Here is a 20,722-nt window from a genome sequence, read left to right as displayed (position 1 = left end):
AAACCATCCTGAAAGGGCGAGCAAAGCAAGCGAGCCAATTTCTGCAGCCAGTGTAGACTATAGCCCCTGGACTATAGCTGTCTATTATATACATGCAGATACAGCTAGTACACACGCTGCAGATGCGGGTCTACGTTTGTAGACTACAGATGCACCCTCCCGCGACACTGGCAAGCAAAACAAAATTTGTATCCCTTCCCCGCGGGGAGCTCAGGGGGGAGGGGGCAGTTCCATTAACGAGTGAATACCATGCGCGACCATGAAGCAACTTTTACAAGGCTTAATGCAGTCTCTCCCATATGGTAATCCGAACTAAATGCCAAAAATAAGTTTGAAGCGATCGATCCTGTACTAGATAAGGTTTTGGTATTGTTAACTTTTTTTTCTCTTTCCCTTTCATACCCTCCCCCTTTCTCTTTTCTCATTTCACTTTTCCTGGTAATATCATCCATGCAGGCTCAATGGCAGACTATAGCTGCCCCCGGATGTTACCCCACTGATAATAAGAAAAGGGACAATAATAATAAATAGCAATAATAAGTAATAATAATAATCACAATAATGATATTAATTTTATTCATTAAAGGAAATGAAAATAAAACGAGGAGAGAAATGGAAAACCAAAGGAAAGAGGGAAATAATTCAGTGAAAGAAATCTGAAATGAGAACGATAGATAATTGAGTGTTACGAATAATGGAAATAATGTAAATTTTGCCATATAACAAAAGATAAAAATAAATCAAAATAAAGCATTTATTGCATGACCCAATTAGAATGTGTTGTGCTGAAAGTATGGCTGAGTTAAGGAGTGAAACTATAGGGACGGTCTGACTGTAACACATATACCTCCACATGGGAATTAAAAAAAAACATACCTTGAGTATCAATTGAGTTGGCTGGCTCTCCTTTTTTTCTACATCCCTCTACCTTTTTTTTGCTTGTCAAATCTTCCTCGGGAAAATGTGCCCCCCTTTTGGAAAATCCTACGATTCTCTCTACCATTACTATTACATTACGACTCACCCACCACTAAACTGTGACACTCTCTCTACAAGAAGTGTTACAGCTAGGACTCACACCAGAGGCGTCGATCCTGGGGGGGCAGGGGGGGCGATCGCCCCACCAATGAAAATATTGGGGGGGCAAACATATCATTTCGCCCCCCCAATAATTCCGGATATGGCAAAAAAAACAAGATTGTAAGGTTCAGCAAGCGGCGAAAATGAGATACACAACTCATTCTTTATTTAAAATCGTGCTCAAAATGCCCGCTTTTCTGATTGGATAATAAAAATTTTCAGCTCGCGCTTCGCGCTCGCATCATTTCTGTAGCAAAAACCCATACTTCTCATGATTAAATAGGTGAATGCAAATGTCCCGTTTTCACTTTAAAGCCTCATAAGAACTCCTGCTTTGATTTGCATTCATCTTTTCTTGGATATATATCTTGTTCTTTATCAAAAATGTCCATTAAACTGTCATTCTTTTCAAATCTAAAAATCAAAATTTTCAGCTCGCGCTTCGCGCTCGCATCTATTCTTGTTTTAGATACCAATCTTAATCATTGGTACCAAAAATGCTTAGAATATCAAGCTTTCAGGTCAGAATATAAAGAAATTTTAGCTCACTCTCGGTACTCGTACTATCTGTGTAGTGAGATATGTATCCTCCTCATGAGTTATTACAAACAGTTCTAAACAGGCACGCTTTCCCTGCCAGTATACTAAAAAAAAAAATCAGCTCGCGCTTCGCGCTCGCATTAATTTGTTGGTGAGATACGTGTCTGTGTCTCATGAGTCATATCTATCTATCTATATATATATATATATATATGTATATATATACATGTGTGTGTGTGTGTATATGTGGGTGTTTTGTACGATCCAGCGCCTTTCGAACGTTAATGATTTTGCCCCCCCAATCTGAAAAATGGATCGACGCCCCTGACTCACACCTACTATAAGCTACAACTATACTCTCCCTACCATGCTATATCATACGACTCTCTACCACTCTTATAGTATATACCAAGAGTTTCTCCATCTCTACTATAGGCCTATATACTACAATGACTTTCTCCACCACAAATATACTACGATTCTCTCCACCACTCCTCTATCTAGTGTGTCCACCACTACTATACTAAAACAACTCTTTCTGCGCAAACCCTTCACTTGATTGAGTCAAGGGTCTTAATGTGCAGCCTACTCATGCCTTGTGTCATGAAGGCCCACAGCAAGTTTTGTATGTGCTAGTCTTGGCGTGGAGACACAGTTGTTGATCACAGTTTCAATCAGGGTCTGTGGCTGCAGACTATGCATAGATGGATCCAGTTCCTTCTCTCCTTCTTTTCCGTTTTTCTCCTTTTTTGTGCAGCCAATACGCAGAGCTGCCAACCAGAAAGAGAACATTTCAGTATCTTTAAAGCTGAAAATCAGTATTTCTGTGAGGAAATCAGTATTTTCAAAGAATACCATAGGATGTGTAAAGCTGAAACTTAAGAAATCAGTATTTTACATGAAACTATCAGTATTCTTCTCATTTTTCAGTACTAAATACTGAAAATCACTACTACTTGGCAGCTCTGAATACGGGATGTGGAGATCAAGCGTGGCCGCTTCGACCCGATATGACTAAGAGGACCCACACGCTAGGTTTAAGGAAAGCAGCTTTAATTGCGGGCTCCCTCCCACTCATTTTCGCACTTCTTACTTTGTTTTCTCCTTTTTTTTATTGAATTTCTGAAAAGCTATTACAATTTTTGTCCTATTTCTTTCAAAATTTCACTATTCTTTTTTTCTCCTTCTGCAAAAATCAATAATTATTACCAAAGTTTGATTCTCTTTAAAACATACCCTTATACTATAACATAAAATGTTAACAAAAAAAAATAGAAACAATAAAATTGTACAGGTTTTGCGTTGTTATATTTCACAAATATATTTGCTGGTTGCTCACAACAAATGAAAATATAAAAAAACTCATTCAAATCAATAGTTTCAAGTGGCAATGATATACATATCATGAAAATTACAAAAATATATATTTACCTATGATAAAAAATAAATCACTAGAAATTGGGAATGTCTTGAATTCAATTCAACACATTTCCTTAATTATAAATAATATGGAATGATCCATACAAATTACATCTGGATACATGTAGCCCCATTTCTTTTTTTTTAGCCTTAATTTATGATAACCAGGGGCCACAAAATGGTTTTGAAAGGGGGGGGGGGGAAATATTGATAAAAGTTTGTGGGGGGGAGGGTTCCAAGGCCCCCGATTTATTCCTTCCTCGAACTTGTTTACACAAGATATGTAACTTCATTAATACAATAATCAAGGGTGAAAACTGGGTATCAGATGTATATGAATCCATTTGCATTATTTGAAAATCAGCTTGAAGCTTGTAGGTAGTTAATAGTATACAGTATTGTCCCAACATCTAGAATATTAGAGCTTTGCAACATGCAAGTGAGAATGAAAAACAGTCCTGATTTTATGTCTACAGTCAAAACAATTTAAAGGGAATTTCACCCTTCATTCTTCACCTGAAGAAAGATTTGTTGCAAAAATATGAGAAAAAGTGGTAAAACTATTGAAGGTTTGAGGAATGAAGATCCATTAAAGATTGAGAGAGTTATTTGAACTTAATTTTCTTTTTGTTTGTGACATCATACAGCTGCCCCACCAACATAAAATGCATTCATGGTTCATGATAACTGACAATATTATTCTTTTGTATGTTGATATAATAATAATGATAATATTCTGCATTTATATAGCGCTTACACTGTAATACATCGGAACGTCTCTAAGCACTTTACAGACATATTATTACCCGGTCATCGGATCCTTGCATGCCCGCATACATTGTATGCACCTTCTCCACTCCCTGGGCATTCCAACAAAAGTTCCTACAACACTGTTAAGAGCTGCAAGTGGGATACAATTGAGATAACCGTTTTGCATGCAAATTGTGTGGCAAAAAAACAACAACCAATATGCCATTTTCTCTCCAAAATATTTTTTTCTTTCTTTTTCCTCTTCTCAACTTTTTTTTTTGTGTGTGTGGGGGGGGGTTGGGCCAGAAATGCCACCCAGCCCCGCCCCTCTTTTGCCACCCCTGGTGAGAGTCTCTCTATCTCCCCATGAGTTTTATTGCAAAGGATTTGCATCAAGCCTAAAGCAATATTTCCATGGACTCTAATCTACAGTTCACTACTACATACACTGTCGACTGTTAAAGTTCAGAGTAGGCCCGTTTTGAAAGTCCATTTTTGATGCACGTGTACACGGCATGTTTTTCGGTCGTGTACACGTGTACACGTTGTAAACACTGTGAGAGCGAGTTATGTTTTCATGTCGACACAGTCCCGCATCAACATGTCATTAAAAGTTTACTCAGCTTAGCAGCGCATTGAATTAATAAAGAATGCAAAAAAAAATCAGTGCAGGGCCCTAGCTAGCGCCGACGCTCGTTGGATGCGCATTTCGTATACTGTACCGTACATGCATGCACAGATCGCTGCAGAATTAAGTGTAACTGAAGTTATCGATTGATTTTCAATTTTTGTGCCAATTTGAGGAGCGTTTGTTTGTAGGCTTGTAGCACATGCGTACGAGCCTATAACACGTAAGTAGTAGCAATGATCGCTGTCGCAATTGGTGATTCTCAAATTGGCTCTGAGTGTGATTGAGCAACGCTTTCGAGCTTTCGAGACCTGAGCAGACCCATTTCGTGGTACAAAAACTTGAGTCTCCAGAATGAATGTGGAATGAAATCGGCGATTTTGGAAGTGAACTGACTCTAGATTACTTGAAATTTATTGACATATTAGTAATAAAAACATGTGCAGTGTCTAAGAACCAAGATTTAATGTGAGGCTGTGAGCTTGTTCACTGACTTTGTAATCCCATGCAAGCTTTATGCAGATGTTACCGTGTACGAGGTGATGGAATTTATTACACGTGCACTGACTTGACCATGCGTGTACGCGTGTACACGTGTACCCAAAACGGGCCTAGTTCAGAGTAAAGAGAATAACTCACAATGGTAAAACAAAAATTGAAAATTGAAAAGTATAAAATTGAAAAGTTATTTCTGATGTCAATTGCAGCAGAATGATTCTAGTGTAACATTTATAAGGTTCTATAGCAGTATGGCAAGAAATACATAATTTTTCTACTGGCCACAGTTTCATATAGTGTCATAACCCGTTGTGGCATATGCCACAGATACCCAGGACCAGATGGCATATGTACGATCTACCAAACCAGATGGTTTTTTAATATCCACTATTTCTACTTACAATCATTGTTATTCTAGGGGCAAGTTATGACGTCACATTTTACCAAGTTGGCAGACAAAAGCTCATTCTTAAAACTTATAAAAGAGAAAATTTTGGCAATATACATATATTGTATATATGCAGTTTAATAGTTCTTAATAGTTACCTAATATGTTGACAGCCCTGCCCATCTTGACACCATATTTTTCAAACAATGCAATTTCTAAATATGATTTCTTTCATCCTTTTCATCTAATCCAATAATTTCAACATGTGCTTCTTCATTCATTCAGAATAAACATATTTTGGGGTTAGAACTCCCTTACAAGGAATAGACCACCACTAATAACCACTTTAAATACACTAATATTGATACTCACACGTAAGAAAAAAGTTTTACATTAGTACTGGCAGTTGGGTATCAATACCACATATTTCTCATATGCAATGCGTAATGATGAGTGCAAGAATACATCACACAAAAAACACTGCGCAAAGACAGACTTTCACAACTGACATACATGTTCACATGGACGTATAAATATCTATTTCATCTACCTAAATATAAATATTAATAGGACTGTCCGGAAATTATGGTTTGTGTTGGTAGAGGACGTCAACAGTGGAGTCGTAGTCGACCTGGAGGTCAAAGTCGAGGACCTGGGCTCCAAGCCTGGCTGCTCCGATAGCCGAGGACTCCTTTAGCTTGAGCAGAGTGAATTCCTGGATGTCTGGGTAAGACTCGTCAGGTCTCGATAAGCCGGCCAGAAAACCTTTATAACAAAGGGTAGTGGATGGGAGAAGAGAAAAGGAAATAGTATAAAGCCTGTCTATATAAGCTTTGGTGCATCCTCCTAACATGTGTTTATCACTATTAGGGATTTTTTGGCTTGCTTGTGCTGGTCCATTCTTATCCTATTTCATAATTTACGACGACTTCCTATGGGATGTTATAACAATTCACCTTTCAATTTCAATTTAAGACTTTTTCTTAGGTTCATCATTCCCCTCCCGCCCCCCCTCCTCTTTCACTACTTACTGGAAATTTCATGGACAAGGCTGGAAAGCCAATGCCGAGACTAGAGTCCTCTTTTTTTGGCTGCAGTATTTCACACAAAAAGAATGTTGTGAAATGTGCCCTTTATTCTTCAAAGCTATCATTCAACATAACAAATGCACAATTTCACACCATAAAAAGAATGTGATAAAATGTGCCCTGTAATCTTCAAAATTATAATTCAACATGAAGAGAATCTTGGTTACCTTCCTTTAATAGATCCCAGCTTTTCCACACAGACCCAACACAGACGATCCTCAATCCACCTTCACCATTTAACAGTGTCTGCAAAGAAATATAAAATAGGAAAATGCTACAAACAACTCTTGAACAAATGATTCTTGATCACAACAATGAATCCTCAATCGGGGAATGACCGATGCACCTTTTGCACAACATGTTTATTCACATGAATTGTACATTTTTCTACTTATCTTCCTACCATAAAGAGGTGCTGTGGATTAGTGGAAAAGTTTCAAGACTTTGAACCACGGGTGCAGGGTTCACACCCCACCATCACCATGGCACTCACATCCTTTGGCAAGGCATCTACCTACATTTGCCACTCTCCATCCAGGTGAAGTAAATGGGAACCAGGTAAGAAAGAATTCTTTAAAGTAAAATGAAACCTTTGGAACAAGATAGCATGTGTGAAAACAGACAAATCAAAGAAACAGATCAACAAAAATTTGAAAAAAAATTGAATGAATTAAGTTATGAGCATTTGAAGTTTAAATCATTATTGTAATGTATATCCTCCCATTGGCAATGGGACAAAGATGTGTGATATCACATGTGAACAACTTTCTTATTGCTTTTGTATTTATTTCACTTAAAATGCCTCTTTTATCACATCTATCAGTAGATCATTAATTCTTTCTAGAGGAGGGCTTGTAATACAAAATTTTAAAGAATATATTGTGGATAAAGAGTTGTTATCACCATAAGAAAGAGCAAAATGAGACATTTTGGGGGTATTTTATAGTCCATCAAAGGGAAGGTTGTTCACATGTGACATCACACATATGTGTCGCATTGCCAATGGAGGGATCTCCATAGCATTAGTGATCGCAAAATTCAAATGCTCATAACTTTCACATTATTTGTCCGATTTTTCTCAAACTTTCTCTGATCTTATTTTCTTATTTTTCACTTTCCACACAAGCCCACTTGTTCCAAGGGTTTTATTCCCCTTTAAATACTAGCACCTGAGCAGGATAGCAGTGCTAAAGCTGAGATAATAACATGGCATAAATGCGGTAGAAAGCTGCGCTGCCGAGTTCCTCAGGAGTTATGCCACAACTGAAACAGAAACACCATTACCTGTCACCATGTAAACAATTGCTTATGGACTAAACAGTGACCCAGCTCACCTTATCTATCTTTGGAGATACAGCCACGATGTGCCTTCCTAGTAGTCTTCCTGCTTCATGGAACAGCCATAGACACAGAGGGTCAGCATCATCTCGAGCTCCTGAAAGATGTGACGAAGAAGGCTTGCTCTTATTACGTCAGAAGAATCTCGTACAGCTCAATGAGAACTACATTGATTATATGGGGCCAAATGGCAACTTTGACATTCACTCGAGTTACACGTGTCAGGTTTGAAGCCCCCTTCAATGCAGGCTTTCAAGCCAGCCTCATAAGCCTGTACTTTGGGCGGTGTTATACATACACCGGGGTCCTCGAACACAAAGATTAGCGCTTAATTGCTGAATGAAATGGCCTATCACGATCATCGTTACATGCGCATTTTGCCCAGTAGACTGAATGGGAACCAATCAGAATCATTCTTTCAAATTAGCAATCGAAAAAAAGAAATGAACAGCATGTGTCTCTTTACCTACGGATAGCCGCTTGCAGAAGCCAGCGAACTTTGATTTGTCGAAGTTGGTATAAACTTGGTCTAAAAGGCCAAATCTCTCAGAAATCTGAAGAAAAAGTAAACAAGAGACTGAAGATGGTTACCAATGGAATGATACAAAAATCATTTGAATATATACAAAATCTATGAGACACCCTTAATACATTATGGCTAAATGCTGTGTGTGTGAGTCTTTCTGTTTATGCACTTTTATATCCAGGGCCAGTGCACATCGCACTCTCCTTTTATTTTAAAATAGAGATCTTCACTATGACACCAATCTTTCACGACATATTGTAAAGTTCATTCCAGTTTAGCGTTTTGGAGCTGCAAGAGGAATTATCGCATCAAGTATCAAGTTGCTGAATCCCCCTAACATGTCACCTATTCTACTTATTCAAGCCATTTGGAAATTCTGACAGGCCCGTGAACTCCTGGGAATGATTTTTTTTTCTTTTTCACAAGAAGCAAACTACTTTGAAATGCCATCCATGGTCAGCATACGGGATATAGAATATCAATAGTTAATACTAGACAGTGCATAAGAGAGGACATTAGAATAGGTAGGTCTTATTTTGTTTAAATTTGAACAATTTCAGAGGAGGGAGCTTATTCTTTACAGCCTGGGTGCGGTAGAGGAGAAAGCTGCATCGCCAGCGAATTGATAGGTGCATAGCCTTAATCTATGTAGATGGAGCCTACAGCTTTGTCTTTGCTTTTACAAGTCTGATGATGTCACACGAAATGCAAGCAATATGTCTGATACAGAAGACTACGAACATGCTGCCCATTCACTTCAATCTTGCTATAGTTATTGTATTCTTTATTGTTAAAGTCCGGTAGTAGTAAAAAAAAATCCGCACCAAATCCTGGTCGATAAAAATAAAATGACTGAACCAAGATGGGAGTGTACAGGCAGGGGGTTTGTACTCATTCGCATCAGGCGTATCGCTAAGCTTAGCATAACGGCAAAGATACTGTAGGAGCTGTTATTTTCGCAGGTTTTATTTTTGCGAATTGCCGATCGGCCGCGAATTTAACAACACGCGAAAATATTGACACTTTTCTTAGTCAGTGCCAATGCCCCCAACAGCAAAGCTTTGCTTTTGAAAACATCCTTCATAATAAGGATGTGGAAATATGCACCTTTATATGTACATAAATAAGGCTTAGAAAGTACAGTTAGTGATTCAAAAAGTTAGCTAGAATTTCACTTTTTTTAATTTCACAAACAAAATCAGGGCCTAAACTATTTTCTAACATTATTTTATCAATATTTATACACTCACTGTAATATTAAAATGTATTTTCCATGAAACAATTTGATTTTACTGTCATCTGATTGACTCTATACACACGTGTTGGTAGTGATTTGCATACTCATTAATATTCATAAGTCACATGACCAGAATTTTGATGGTGAACATTCTGTTCACAAAATTCCACAATTTTGCACTTTTTACCAACTTTTTGAAAAATGAATCGAACAAAACACAAATTCTAAAGATTGGTTAACCCTATAGATCCTGTGGCATGATGAATTTTTAGATCTAAAGGTTAAAAAAGTGAAATTTAAGCCTCATTTTCCACAATTTGTAACTGTTTTTACAGGGACATATTTATGTACAAAAGACATATCAGCATGGTGACTTTAGGTAGTATAAATTTGCACATGAATTGGACTAGTTTTGCTTCTTTGAAATGCTGTGGAAATGTATTGTACATCTTCCGATCGCGAATTTAACAACCCCCGAAAAATGTCGGGAAAAATTCTGTACGCGAAAATAACAGCTTTTACAGTATAGCCTTGGAAGCTAGGTAGATTAAAGGCTAATAGCACATGGTAGAGTATAGTCACTGCCAATAAAAGACATTTAACCACTATGCTAAATTACACATTTTATCACATTTACATTTACACAACACGGCATAAGTCTTAAAGGGGAATTTCACTCTGAAAAAAAGTTTGATGTAAAAATAGCAGAAAAGTGAAAAATACTGGTGAAGGTTTGAGGAAAATCCATTACATATTAAGAATGTTATTAGAATTTAAAATTTTGGGTTGTGATGTCGAAAACGAGCAGCTGCCCCATTTGTTATGTAATATAAAATGCAGGAATTTAATTTTATTTAATGGTTCCTAGTGAAATATTTTTGTTATTTTTTTATGAATGGGTGTGAAATGATTTGTTTATTGACAAAAGATACAGTATAAACCATTTCCAATTTCCTGAGAAAATGATGTTTCATTGATTTTTTACCATTCACTATGTAGGAATGCTGCTCGCATATGACATCACAAATCAAACAATCAAAATTCTAAGAACGTTTTTATTATTTGATGGATTTTTCTCAAACCTTCAGCAATAATTGTTATTTTTCTGCTATTTTTACAATAAACATTTTGTCAGAGTGAACTTCCCCTTTCAGTAAAGATTGATCTCAAAAGAAAAAAAGATTAAATTTACCCCATAGTATTCCTCCATGGCTCTTTTAACATATGCTATGTCATGTGGTGGCGGCGCTAGATTATCTAGAGCATCAAAGACAATCTTAACAGCTTTCTGTGATATCCAGTAAGCTAAATGGGAAATGTAATGAAATCATTATTATTATTATTTTATTTGGCACTTAATAAAAAACAAGACAGCATGTACAATGCAAGATTGAGAAATATTTTAGACCCTTTCTCACCCAACCAGGTGGGCCATGGCCCACAGGCCTTCACTCCCACACACGATTGGGTGAACAAAGATCTTTACATATAATAGGGTTACAAATGGAATAACATGATTATGATAGTATAAAACAGGTAGGTCGCACAAAAAAGGTATCAACTTATGTTTGACATAACCATAGAAAACCAGTTGGAACAAATCTTTTATTAAAATAATTGAGCCAGATATACAGAAAAATTGAAATAAATAACTTAAAAACGGGTGAGATAAAAGATATAACAAAATCAGAATATTGGACACCGTTTATTAAAAAAAATGGAGCTTGAAAATGTGTTGTGGATCTTTAGACATATGCTGACTTTAGGATATCCCTCTTGAGGACACCCAGAACATGATTAATGTTTCCTGAGACTATTTCAACTCTGCATTCAGATACAGAAAATTCAATAATTCATTACAGTTTTGTGTGATACCTAGTATGCTGAATAGGAAATACAAATGAAAATATTTTTCATACATTAATTAACTTTTATCGATTTGATTAAATCTCAACTATTGAGAGTATGTGGAGCAATGTGGCCCTGTGGATAAGTCTTTGGACTTTGAAACAGAGGGTGGTGGGTTCAAATCCCAGCCATGGCCTTGTTTCCTGCACTCAACCCAGGTCAAGTGAATGGGTACCTGGCAGGAAATAATTCCCTGAAATGCGTATGTGCTGTATTCTGAGTAATTACAGCTGCCAAATTACAGCCGGGGTTACAATACCCAAGTCCTTTGGAAGCGCATACTGACAAATATAATTCATAGTGTGATATGTGCTCTCCAATTACTGTCTATTATCATTATCACTATTATTATTATCAATATATTAATTACTTTTATCATTAATTATTATCATTAATTATTATTATCATTATTATTATCATTATTATCAATATCATTATTATTATTATTATCATTATTTTTATTATCTATATTATTATTGAGAGCCAGCAATGCTATGATATGTCATCTTCTACGCTGAATACGAAAGCAAATAAACATATGAAATTCAAGAATGTTGGCTTTCCATAGATCAATCAAATCAATAACAACGCTTTGTGAGACAGGCCCGGATTATTGAGATTGATAAAATTCTTGAATGGATAAAATGAGCCATAAAAGTTTAAACTTTGTTTATTGGATATCACAAGTTTGTGCATGCAACTCTGGAAAATGATCTTGTCATATCTTCTTTGTTTGGATGCCTTTTTTTCAGACATGTATCACAAAAGATTTTTTTTAAAGCCATGATTTATATCACATATTTTACATTTAATTTTCCATTGACTTTGAACATGAAATGACATGAAATACTGCAGCTGAGCTTTGGCATGACTGAATAGACCATTGGAGTGTTGCAGGCTCATTGAGAAGTGACAGAAAGATTTGTTTCACATTTGTAGATGGGGTAGCAAATTTCCTGAAGAGTCCTGCTAGTAATTTTTGTAAGAGTGAAACAAAAAGAGGACAGTTGGGAAACTAATTTGCTTTTCACACTGCACATATTTTTCTTAACCCCAGAAAATTGGTGGGGCTAAGGGGGGGGGGGGGGGTCTTAGCCCCATCAATTTCCTGGGGTTAAGCAAAGCCCACTTCGTTTTTCACACTACGTTTTAGCAAAGTGGGCTGTCACGGTAAATAGTATGGTACAATCTAGCCCTGAAAAAAAAGCAAGGTTAGCTGGCTAATTGCGGTGCTAGCACCACAATTGCAGTGCTAAGAGATGCAGTTGGGCTAGGGAAAAGTGGGGCTAAGCATTAGCAGTTCACTAGCGGTTAGCCAATCACAGAAGTCAAAATTGCATGTTAATCACGCTCTGTGGAGCTGTTAGCCAATCACAGAAGTCAAAATTGCATGTTAATCACGCTCTGTGGAGCTGTTTTATAGCCAATCACAAAAGTCAAAATTGCATGTTAATCACACTCTGTGGAGCGGTAATAGCCAATCACAGAAGTCAAAATTGCACATTAATCACGCTCTGTGTGGCAAAATCATCAATATTCATAGGCTGCGCGATAGTCTGGGGTTAAGGCGTTAACCAAGGCTACGCAAATAGTATGGGGTTAAGAAAGACAGTGTGAAACCAATAAAAATATTGGGGTTAATCTTTACCTACCTGAGCTTTCATCACCAAGCATATGACCCCATCCTCCGCAGCCATGGACCGTTCCATCAGGATTGATCAGCTGGCAGTTTGAACCCGTACCAGAGATTAGCACGATGCCTCCTGTGTGGACAATGCATGTAGAGTGAAAAAAAAAAAAACAAAGATATGATACAAATAAGATGAAAACAGGATTATATACTGAACTTGCATGTGACATATAAGCCTTTAGGAAGATTAGCTACATGTAGGCTAGGTATGGACTGCTCCATTAGGGTTGATAAACTTATAGTTAAAACCAGCACCAGAAATCTGTACTAGATCCATGCCTCCTGTGTGCACAATAATTCATGAAAAATTAAAAAAATGATGATACTGACAGAAGAAAACAAGATATGAAGATATGAATGCATATCTAGAATTTTTTTGAACAAACATGAATTTCATCCGTTGACTTTGCTTGTATATATATCCATAAAGCCATTGATTTCTTGATAAATTGGTGTGTATTCCTTTGTTTACAATGGACATTTTGCAAATTACCTGTAGGAAAAATTATGACACTGATGGATTTCCATAGAGTTACGATTGGTTGAATCAATTATATCTCTTTGTAGAACAGGGCCCAGAATTTAACCATATTTCTTCACGTGTATAGAGAGTAAATACAATGTCCGTTTGGAAACAAAGAGGAACACAGAGAGAACACAAGAGAATAATGCAAGCACGAGTACAAACCCTATTAGGAAATACTTTGAACAGACAACTAACATTCTAGATGTTACCTGGCATCGCTGGCATGTCATAGCAGTGATTAATCGGATTGATTGCAACTCTTTGTAACATTGGACGGACCCTGAATTCTGGCCTATGACTTTATTCACTCACCAGCTTTACAAGCAGTGGCAATGGCTCCATAGGTATCAGTGCACATGTGATAATTCTTGCTGACACATGGAAAGGTTCCCTTCATACCATCAATGACCTTACGCTGACCTTCCTTTTGCTCGCCACCACTCAGAGAAAGACCCTGAAAAATAGGAATATTACATTAAGTCAAAGAATCATCAAGGCTAAAAAAAGAAAGAAAATAGAATACCGTTACAGAGCTCCTATTAACACACCAAAGGCCATAGCCTCCGGTGCCCCCAGAATGGCCTTGATGCCCTTCTAAAAAGACAACATGGGTCAAAATATGTTCCCTTTTTCACTAAAACATTGGTACCCTACGGTAATCCAGTGTGTCCCATTGAAAAGTACATTTTACTCTTGATGCCCCTTTTTAATGGCCGGGGGGGGGGTTCCCACAACATTAACGAGTGGATACCATGCGCGACCCAAAAACCATGTAAAAAGGATGTATTTTCAAGATAGGGCATGTTACATACATACATAATGTAATAAGGGTGTAAAAAGCACTAAAATAATAAAAAAAGGGTATCTATTTCGCTAGGAAAGCTATGTGTTTAGGGTCAGATTTGTGATGTATAAAAAATGAAGACTAAAATGTTTTATAAAGGATGTACTTTTTGCCCAAACAGTCAACACTACGTGTTTAGAGTACGCGAGGTGTGGCCCACCCAATGATGTGTAGGGGAAGGCGGGGTAAGTTGTGACAGTTTTTGCTTTTTGCCTGTTAAAATTGATATGATTAATAATCTTGTCAAAATAAGTACCTTGCCTTGAAATTCAATTCTTCTGAAATATTTTCCACCTATATATAACTTTCTATCCCCACACTGAAAGTCATCGTGACCTTTGAAAAAAACGATGTCAAATGGCTCAACTTGCCCCATATATGGGGTAAGTTTGAGCCACCTTCTGGGGTAAGTTGAGCCACAAAAACTATGTACAAAATGTATGAGGGAGAACCAGCATGTCAATTTTTTGTTTAAAGTCTTTCACTTGCTAATTCTCTATAAATACTAACATCCTTTAAAAGGAAAAGAGCAGTCATGTAAATTTTCTCCTTTCAGCCAGCATTTCAATCGATTTTTATGGTTTGTTTGTTTTTTAAGATACATTACCATAGGAATTACCATGGCTCAACTTGCCCCATGCTGTTTGGCTCAACTTATCCCAGTCCGAACTTAGTGCGATAATTTTGTATCCACACATTTATTATGCATCTATCATATAAAAGACTATGACAAGAATGAAGATCCATACCTGGACTAATAATGTTGTTATCATGTCTTTATCATATTTAAAGACATGTGTGTTTATAAAGCACTTATCTATTTCACACTCTTTTTTTTACTTTTTTGGCTGAAATTTACATTTTCCCCTCTAAAAAACTACTTTTTGTTTCAAAGTTGAAAACAATATGGTGGGGTTAGGGGTTATGCTATGGGTCATCAATACATGACACCACCACAATGTCTGACTCATTCATTATTGGCCTGGGGCTGGTGGCTCAACTTGCCCCTATGCTCAACTTACCCCGCCTTCCCCTATAGGTAAAGGTAAAACCGACGTTCGTGACATAACAATTAAAATATTGCTGTACTTGTTTAGGGGTTCAATTCAGGGAATGCTTGCCAATACTATTGTTTTGTTTCAAATACTTGTTAAGGGTAGGGTTTCACATGCCATTACTTGTTAAGGGGTGCATTTTCAGAATATGGAAAATACTTGTTTAGGGTGCTTTTCGAGACACCATGGTCACGCATGGTATCCACTTGTCAATGGAAGTGGCCCCGGGTGGATGCCCCAAGTGCCCTATTAAAAAATTGTGTTGTCCATTCCAGTACAGCTTGGCTTGTGTTTCAATTTTTTCAGACCACAACAAGCCTTTTGTTATGTTTTAGTTCATAACCCAGCCATGTCCTTGCTCATTTTCATTCAAAATATTTCTAGCGATCCTTAGCAGCAACACCAACTCTGTTTATGCATTCACATTATGCTGATGTGTAAATGCGTTTCCTGTTTGAGTAAAACAAGAAGCATGCATCGATACAAGATGCATCCGTACAAGAAGCATGCATCACAACTCGACCTCTCCTTCCAAGTGAATGAATCATCCGGGCCCCGTCTTACAAAGAGTTGCGATTGATTCGATCAACCACAACTATGGACGGTCAGCAACGTCAACATCTAATACCCTTTTCATAAACCCATCCTCCAATTAGCCGCCTAAGAGTAATGCGGAAAATTCAATAAAAATTGCTTTCACAAACTCTGAAAATAATCCGCATTATTTTTACGAGTGCCCGTCCTGAAAAATGTGGATAATCATCATGGCAACTGCACACGCCCCCTCGGATGGGGTTGCGTTGGAAAAGGGTGACCTTGTGACCGCAATTATCCGCATTACTTTGGGAATGCGTTCATAAAGTAAAAATCTGGTCCCGATGCCGCTATTATGCGGATAATTGCAGCATCAAAATAATGCGGATAACTCTGGTCCTCCTTCGATTTTACGACCAAATTATGCTGCTATTAGCCGCATAATTGGGTTTATGAAAGGGAAATAAAATGCATGTTTATTAAAAATATTTTCCAGATGTGATGTACTTGTATATTCATCATTCTCTTGAAGATTCAGTGTGATTTTTTATGTTTACTAAGGAAATTGAGCAAATTTCCTGTAGAAAAAAAATTATGGTATAAATGGATTTCCATACATTTGAGATTGATTGGATCGATCGTAACTCTTTGTAAAACAGGGCCCTGGAGAGCGGTTTTGCAACATCAAGAAGTATTGATAATACTTCATGAAAGTGGATCTACATTATGAGCATGCATTCCTATGGGAAGAAGTAAACCCAACCAATGTCTTTGTAAAATTCTCTTCTTACCAGTGCCTCAAGTGGAGTTTGAGTATCAATACCGGCCTTCTTCTTCGCTTCCTCGGCCATGCTGTTGATTCTTTCCAGACACAGGTTGATACCTATCAACTGGTAAAAAAGGGTAAAATGTTCAAGATTGGAATAAGTAACATATTTTATTATAAAATATATGTAGGAAATTATGGTCCATTGTGAGAGATATGTGAAGGTAATGATTTTTTAATAAACAGAGTAAAATCAAATTTAAGAACAAGTGGAATGCCTCTGGCCGTCTCACCTGCATCACGCGGTTCAATATAGCAGCAGTGCTCACTTTGAATACTACTCTAACTCGCACAAGATGTTCAGTGATACATGGTTACTCTTATGTCCACTTTTTATGAACTAGACCAATAAACTTACAGAGATATGATGGTTATTCAACAAAAAACCCCAACATGGCCAAAGTTCATTGACCTTACATGACCTTTGACCTTGATCATGTGACCTGAAACTCGAACAGGATGTTCAGTGATACTTGATTACTCTTATGTACAAGTTTCATGAATCAGATCCATAAACTTTCAAAGTTATGATGGTAATTCAACAGATACACCCAATTCGGCCAAAGTTCATTGACCTTTGACCTTGGTCATGTGACCTGAAACGCGCACAGGATGTTCAGTGATACTTGATTACTCTAATGTCCAAGTTTAATGAACTAGACCAATAAACTTTCAAAGTTATGATGGTAATTCAACAGATACCCCTGATTCGGCCAAAGTTCATTGACCCTAAATGACCTTTGACCTTAATCATGAGACCTGAAACTTGCACAAAATTTTCAGTGATGCTTGATTACTATTATGTCCAAGTTTCATGAATCAGATCCATAAACTTTCAAAGTTATGATGGGAATTCAACAGATATCCCCAATTCGGCCAAAGTTCATTGACCCTAAATGACCTTTGAACTTGGTCATGTGACATAAAACTCATGCAGGATGTTCAGTGATACTTGATTAACCTTATGTCCAAGTTTCATGAACTAGGTCCATATATTTTCTAAGTTATGATAACATTTCAAAAACTTAACCTCAGGTTAAGATTTCGATGTTGATTCCTCCAACATGGTCTAAGTTCATTGACCCTAAATGACCTTTGACCTTGGTCATGTGACATAAAACTCTAATAGGATGTTCAGTAATACTTGATTAACCTTATGGCCAAGTTTTATTAACTAGGTCCATATACTTTCTAAGTTATGACATCATTTCAAAAACTTAACCTCAGGTTAAGATTTGATGTTGACGCCGCCGCCGCCGTCGGAAAAGCGGCGCCTATAGTCTCACTTTGCTTCGCAGGTGAGACAAAAAACACTGAAAATTTCATCAAAATATTACGTTTTTGTAAAAGGTTTTAGAATAATGGGGGGGGGGAGGGGGCTGAAGCCCCTACCCCCCCCTCCCCCCAGCCCCTGAAATTGCTAAGATAATTTGGTAAATTACTATATGTTGTTCATAATATTATCATCATTATTGTTATGCAACCTTAATCATCGTCATCATCACGTAACATCATTCTCCATCATCATTATCATCATCAGCTGCAGCATTTATATCATCATGATGATTATCATAATTATCACCATTATCATCATCATCACCACCACCACCACCATCACCACCACCATCACCACCATCATCATCACCACCATCATCTTCATCATCAGCACCCTCGATCCTCCACGCGCTCCCCTCCTCTTCATCATCAGCTAATTTTAAGGCTGATATTCAGTACCAGGTAAGTCATTATTAATTTTTACTCTATGACCATGATGATCCAGTGATTGGTAATCTGTTCTTCACTCCAAGCTTGTATGGATCCAGTCTCATTCATAATGAACCACATTTCGGTTTTCTCAGAAATTACAATATGTTGTTCATCATCATTATTGTTATGCGACAGTAATTATTGTCATCATCATCCTTATCGTCATCATCATGTAACATCGATCCTCCATCATCATCAGCTGCATTCATAGTCATCATGATGATTATCATCATTATCACCTTCATCATCATCACCACCACCACCACCACCATCATCATTACACCATCATCATCATCATCACCACCACCACCACCATTACCACCCTCGATCCTCCATCTGCTCCTCTCCTCTTCATCATCAGCTAGAAGACTGACAATCTTTAGTAATTTTTACTCTATGACCGTGATGATCATTCAGAAATGAACATCAATTTTTTTTTTCAGATTGTCACCCGGGGGGGCCACTTCCATTCACGAGTGGATACCATGCGCGACCATGGGGTCTCGAAAAGCACCCTAAACACGTAATTTCCATATTCTGAAAATGCACCCCTTAACAAGTATTGGCGTGTGAAACCCTACCCTTAACAAGTATTGGAAACAAAACGACACTCTTGGCAAATATTCCCTGAAATGAACCCCTAAACAAGTACAGGAATGTTTTATTGTTACGGGTCCTTTGGTCATCGGCTTTACCTTATTTGGTTTAATACGACCCCACCTTCTACACCTTGCGCAAATAGGACTCTAAACACGTAGTGTTGGGGCAAAAAGGACATCCTTTATAAAACATTTTAATTTTGTTTTATCATACCCGCAAATTCGACCCTAAACACGTAATTTTCCTAGCGAAATAGATACCCTTTTTTCATTATTTTTGTGTTTTTGACACCCTTATCATGTTACGTACGTAACGTGCCCTATCGCGAAAAGGACATCCTTTTTAACCGTTTTTTGGGTCGCGCATGGTATCCACTCATCAATGTAAGTGGCCCCCCCCCCCGGGATTGTCATGATTAGTTTAACCTCACCCAGTGGTTTGTACTCTGTTCTTCACTCCAAGCTAGTATAGATCCAGTCTCATCCATAATCACCATCTTAGAGTGGGTAGCCCCTCTTCAGGGGGAAAAAAGAAAATCAAGAATAAGATTAACAAATTGATTAGGCCAATCCTATTATTTGTTGCAGTCAAAACTCACAAAACTTGAGACGTCACTAGTTTTAACTCATGAATGTATAGTCAGAAAATTATATGTTTTTACTCAAAGCATCAGTTTTCACTTTGCAAGAAAACCCAGACACTTATGCCATGTCATGAGCTTTGAAAAATATTGTGATTCCCACCAGCAAATTAAAGTAACGCTCAACATACCGGTACACTGTACAGTTCATATTGATAAAAATATCAGCTTAGCCTTTATAAAATACTAATAATCAACTAATAAAATGCAAAATATATCAAACTTAAATTTGACTTTGTTCATCTTTGTTCATCTGTTCCAATCTTTGAAGTTGGAGGATATGATTGAATGATGAATTATATTCAAAATGACCTCTTTCTTCAATAAAATACGCCTAAAAGAATTAGGATTAACAAATTAACGTAAAGAATATGACGTCACAAAATCTGGCTATTGATTGTATTGACACTATCTCATCTGATAATAATTATATAACCAACCTTTCTTAATATAAATCAGATAAATTCTTTCTGTATTTTTGGCTTTTAAGTCAAGACTCACCCTTCTATTCCTCCATAATATGCTTTTCCAGAATCACCCATCTTACTTAGTTGCAGCCAAAGGTCTGAAAAATGAAAAGGGTTGATTGTTTTTTGCTACCCCCTAACTGACTGAACTATTAAACTCAAAATAAGTAGTAACAGATGGAAATTCCTCATTGAGCTGTATATAGCTCAGCTACAAAAGATGCATGGTGCATTTATTTGGCGATAAATGGCTTGGAGCTAACGCTACAAGTGGGCGTGTCTACGCCTTCCTCGTTCGCATGTGCACAAACGGTAATTTTACTCTGGCTTACAAAAGGCCCGATGTGGCGATTTCAAGCCCATATTTCCGCAC

General features: G+C 37.3%; 1 protein-coding gene across 1 annotated transcript; it reads right to left on the bottom strand.

The window, feature by feature from the left end:
- Window positions 1-4,545: 4,545 nt before the first annotated feature.
- On the bottom strand, window positions 4,546-20,510 carry LOC121424864 (N-acetyl-D-glucosamine kinase-like). The gene is made up of 10 exons (XM_041620701.1): window positions 20,384-20,510; window positions 19,673-19,757; window positions 16,841-16,939; window positions 13,929-14,070; window positions 13,053-13,163; window positions 10,685-10,797; window positions 8,196-8,283; window positions 7,726-7,826; window positions 6,559-6,637; window positions 4,546-6,068 (listed from the first exon to the last, which is right to left on the bottom strand). Exons 1-10 carry the CDS (start codon window positions 20,422-20,424, stop codon window positions 5,887-5,889), a joined length of 1,041 nt encoding a protein of 346 aa, XP_041476635.1. The 5' UTR covers window positions 20,425-20,510; the 3' UTR covers window positions 4,546-5,886.
- Between the last annotated feature and the right edge of the window lie 212 nt (window positions 20,511-20,722).

Source organism: Lytechinus variegatus, chromosome 12, assembly GCF_018143015.1.
Source record: "Lytechinus variegatus isolate NC3 chromosome 12, Lvar_3.0, whole genome shotgun sequence".
Taxonomy (NCBI): Eukaryota; Metazoa; Echinodermata; class Echinoidea; order Temnopleuroida; family Toxopneustidae; genus Lytechinus; species Lytechinus variegatus.
The sequence above is the reverse complement of the archived record's forward strand: the minus strand, read 5'-3'. Positions and strand labels throughout refer to the sequence as shown.

Bases quoted from the DNA above. Each gene is read 5' to 3' on its own strand.
- LOC121424864 (XM_041620701.1), bottom strand. From the start codon at position 20,424: ATGGGTGATTCTGGAAAAGCATATTATGGAGGAATAGAAGG. The intron at 19,758-20,383 runs GTGAGTCTTGAC...TTCCCCCTGAAG, and splicing joins TATTATGGAGGAATAGAAGG to AGGGGCTACCCACTCTAAGA. The intron at 6,069-6,558 runs GTAACCAAGATT...TTTGTTATAAAG, and splicing joins CTGGGATCTATTAAAGGAAG to GTTTTCTGGCCGGCTTATCG.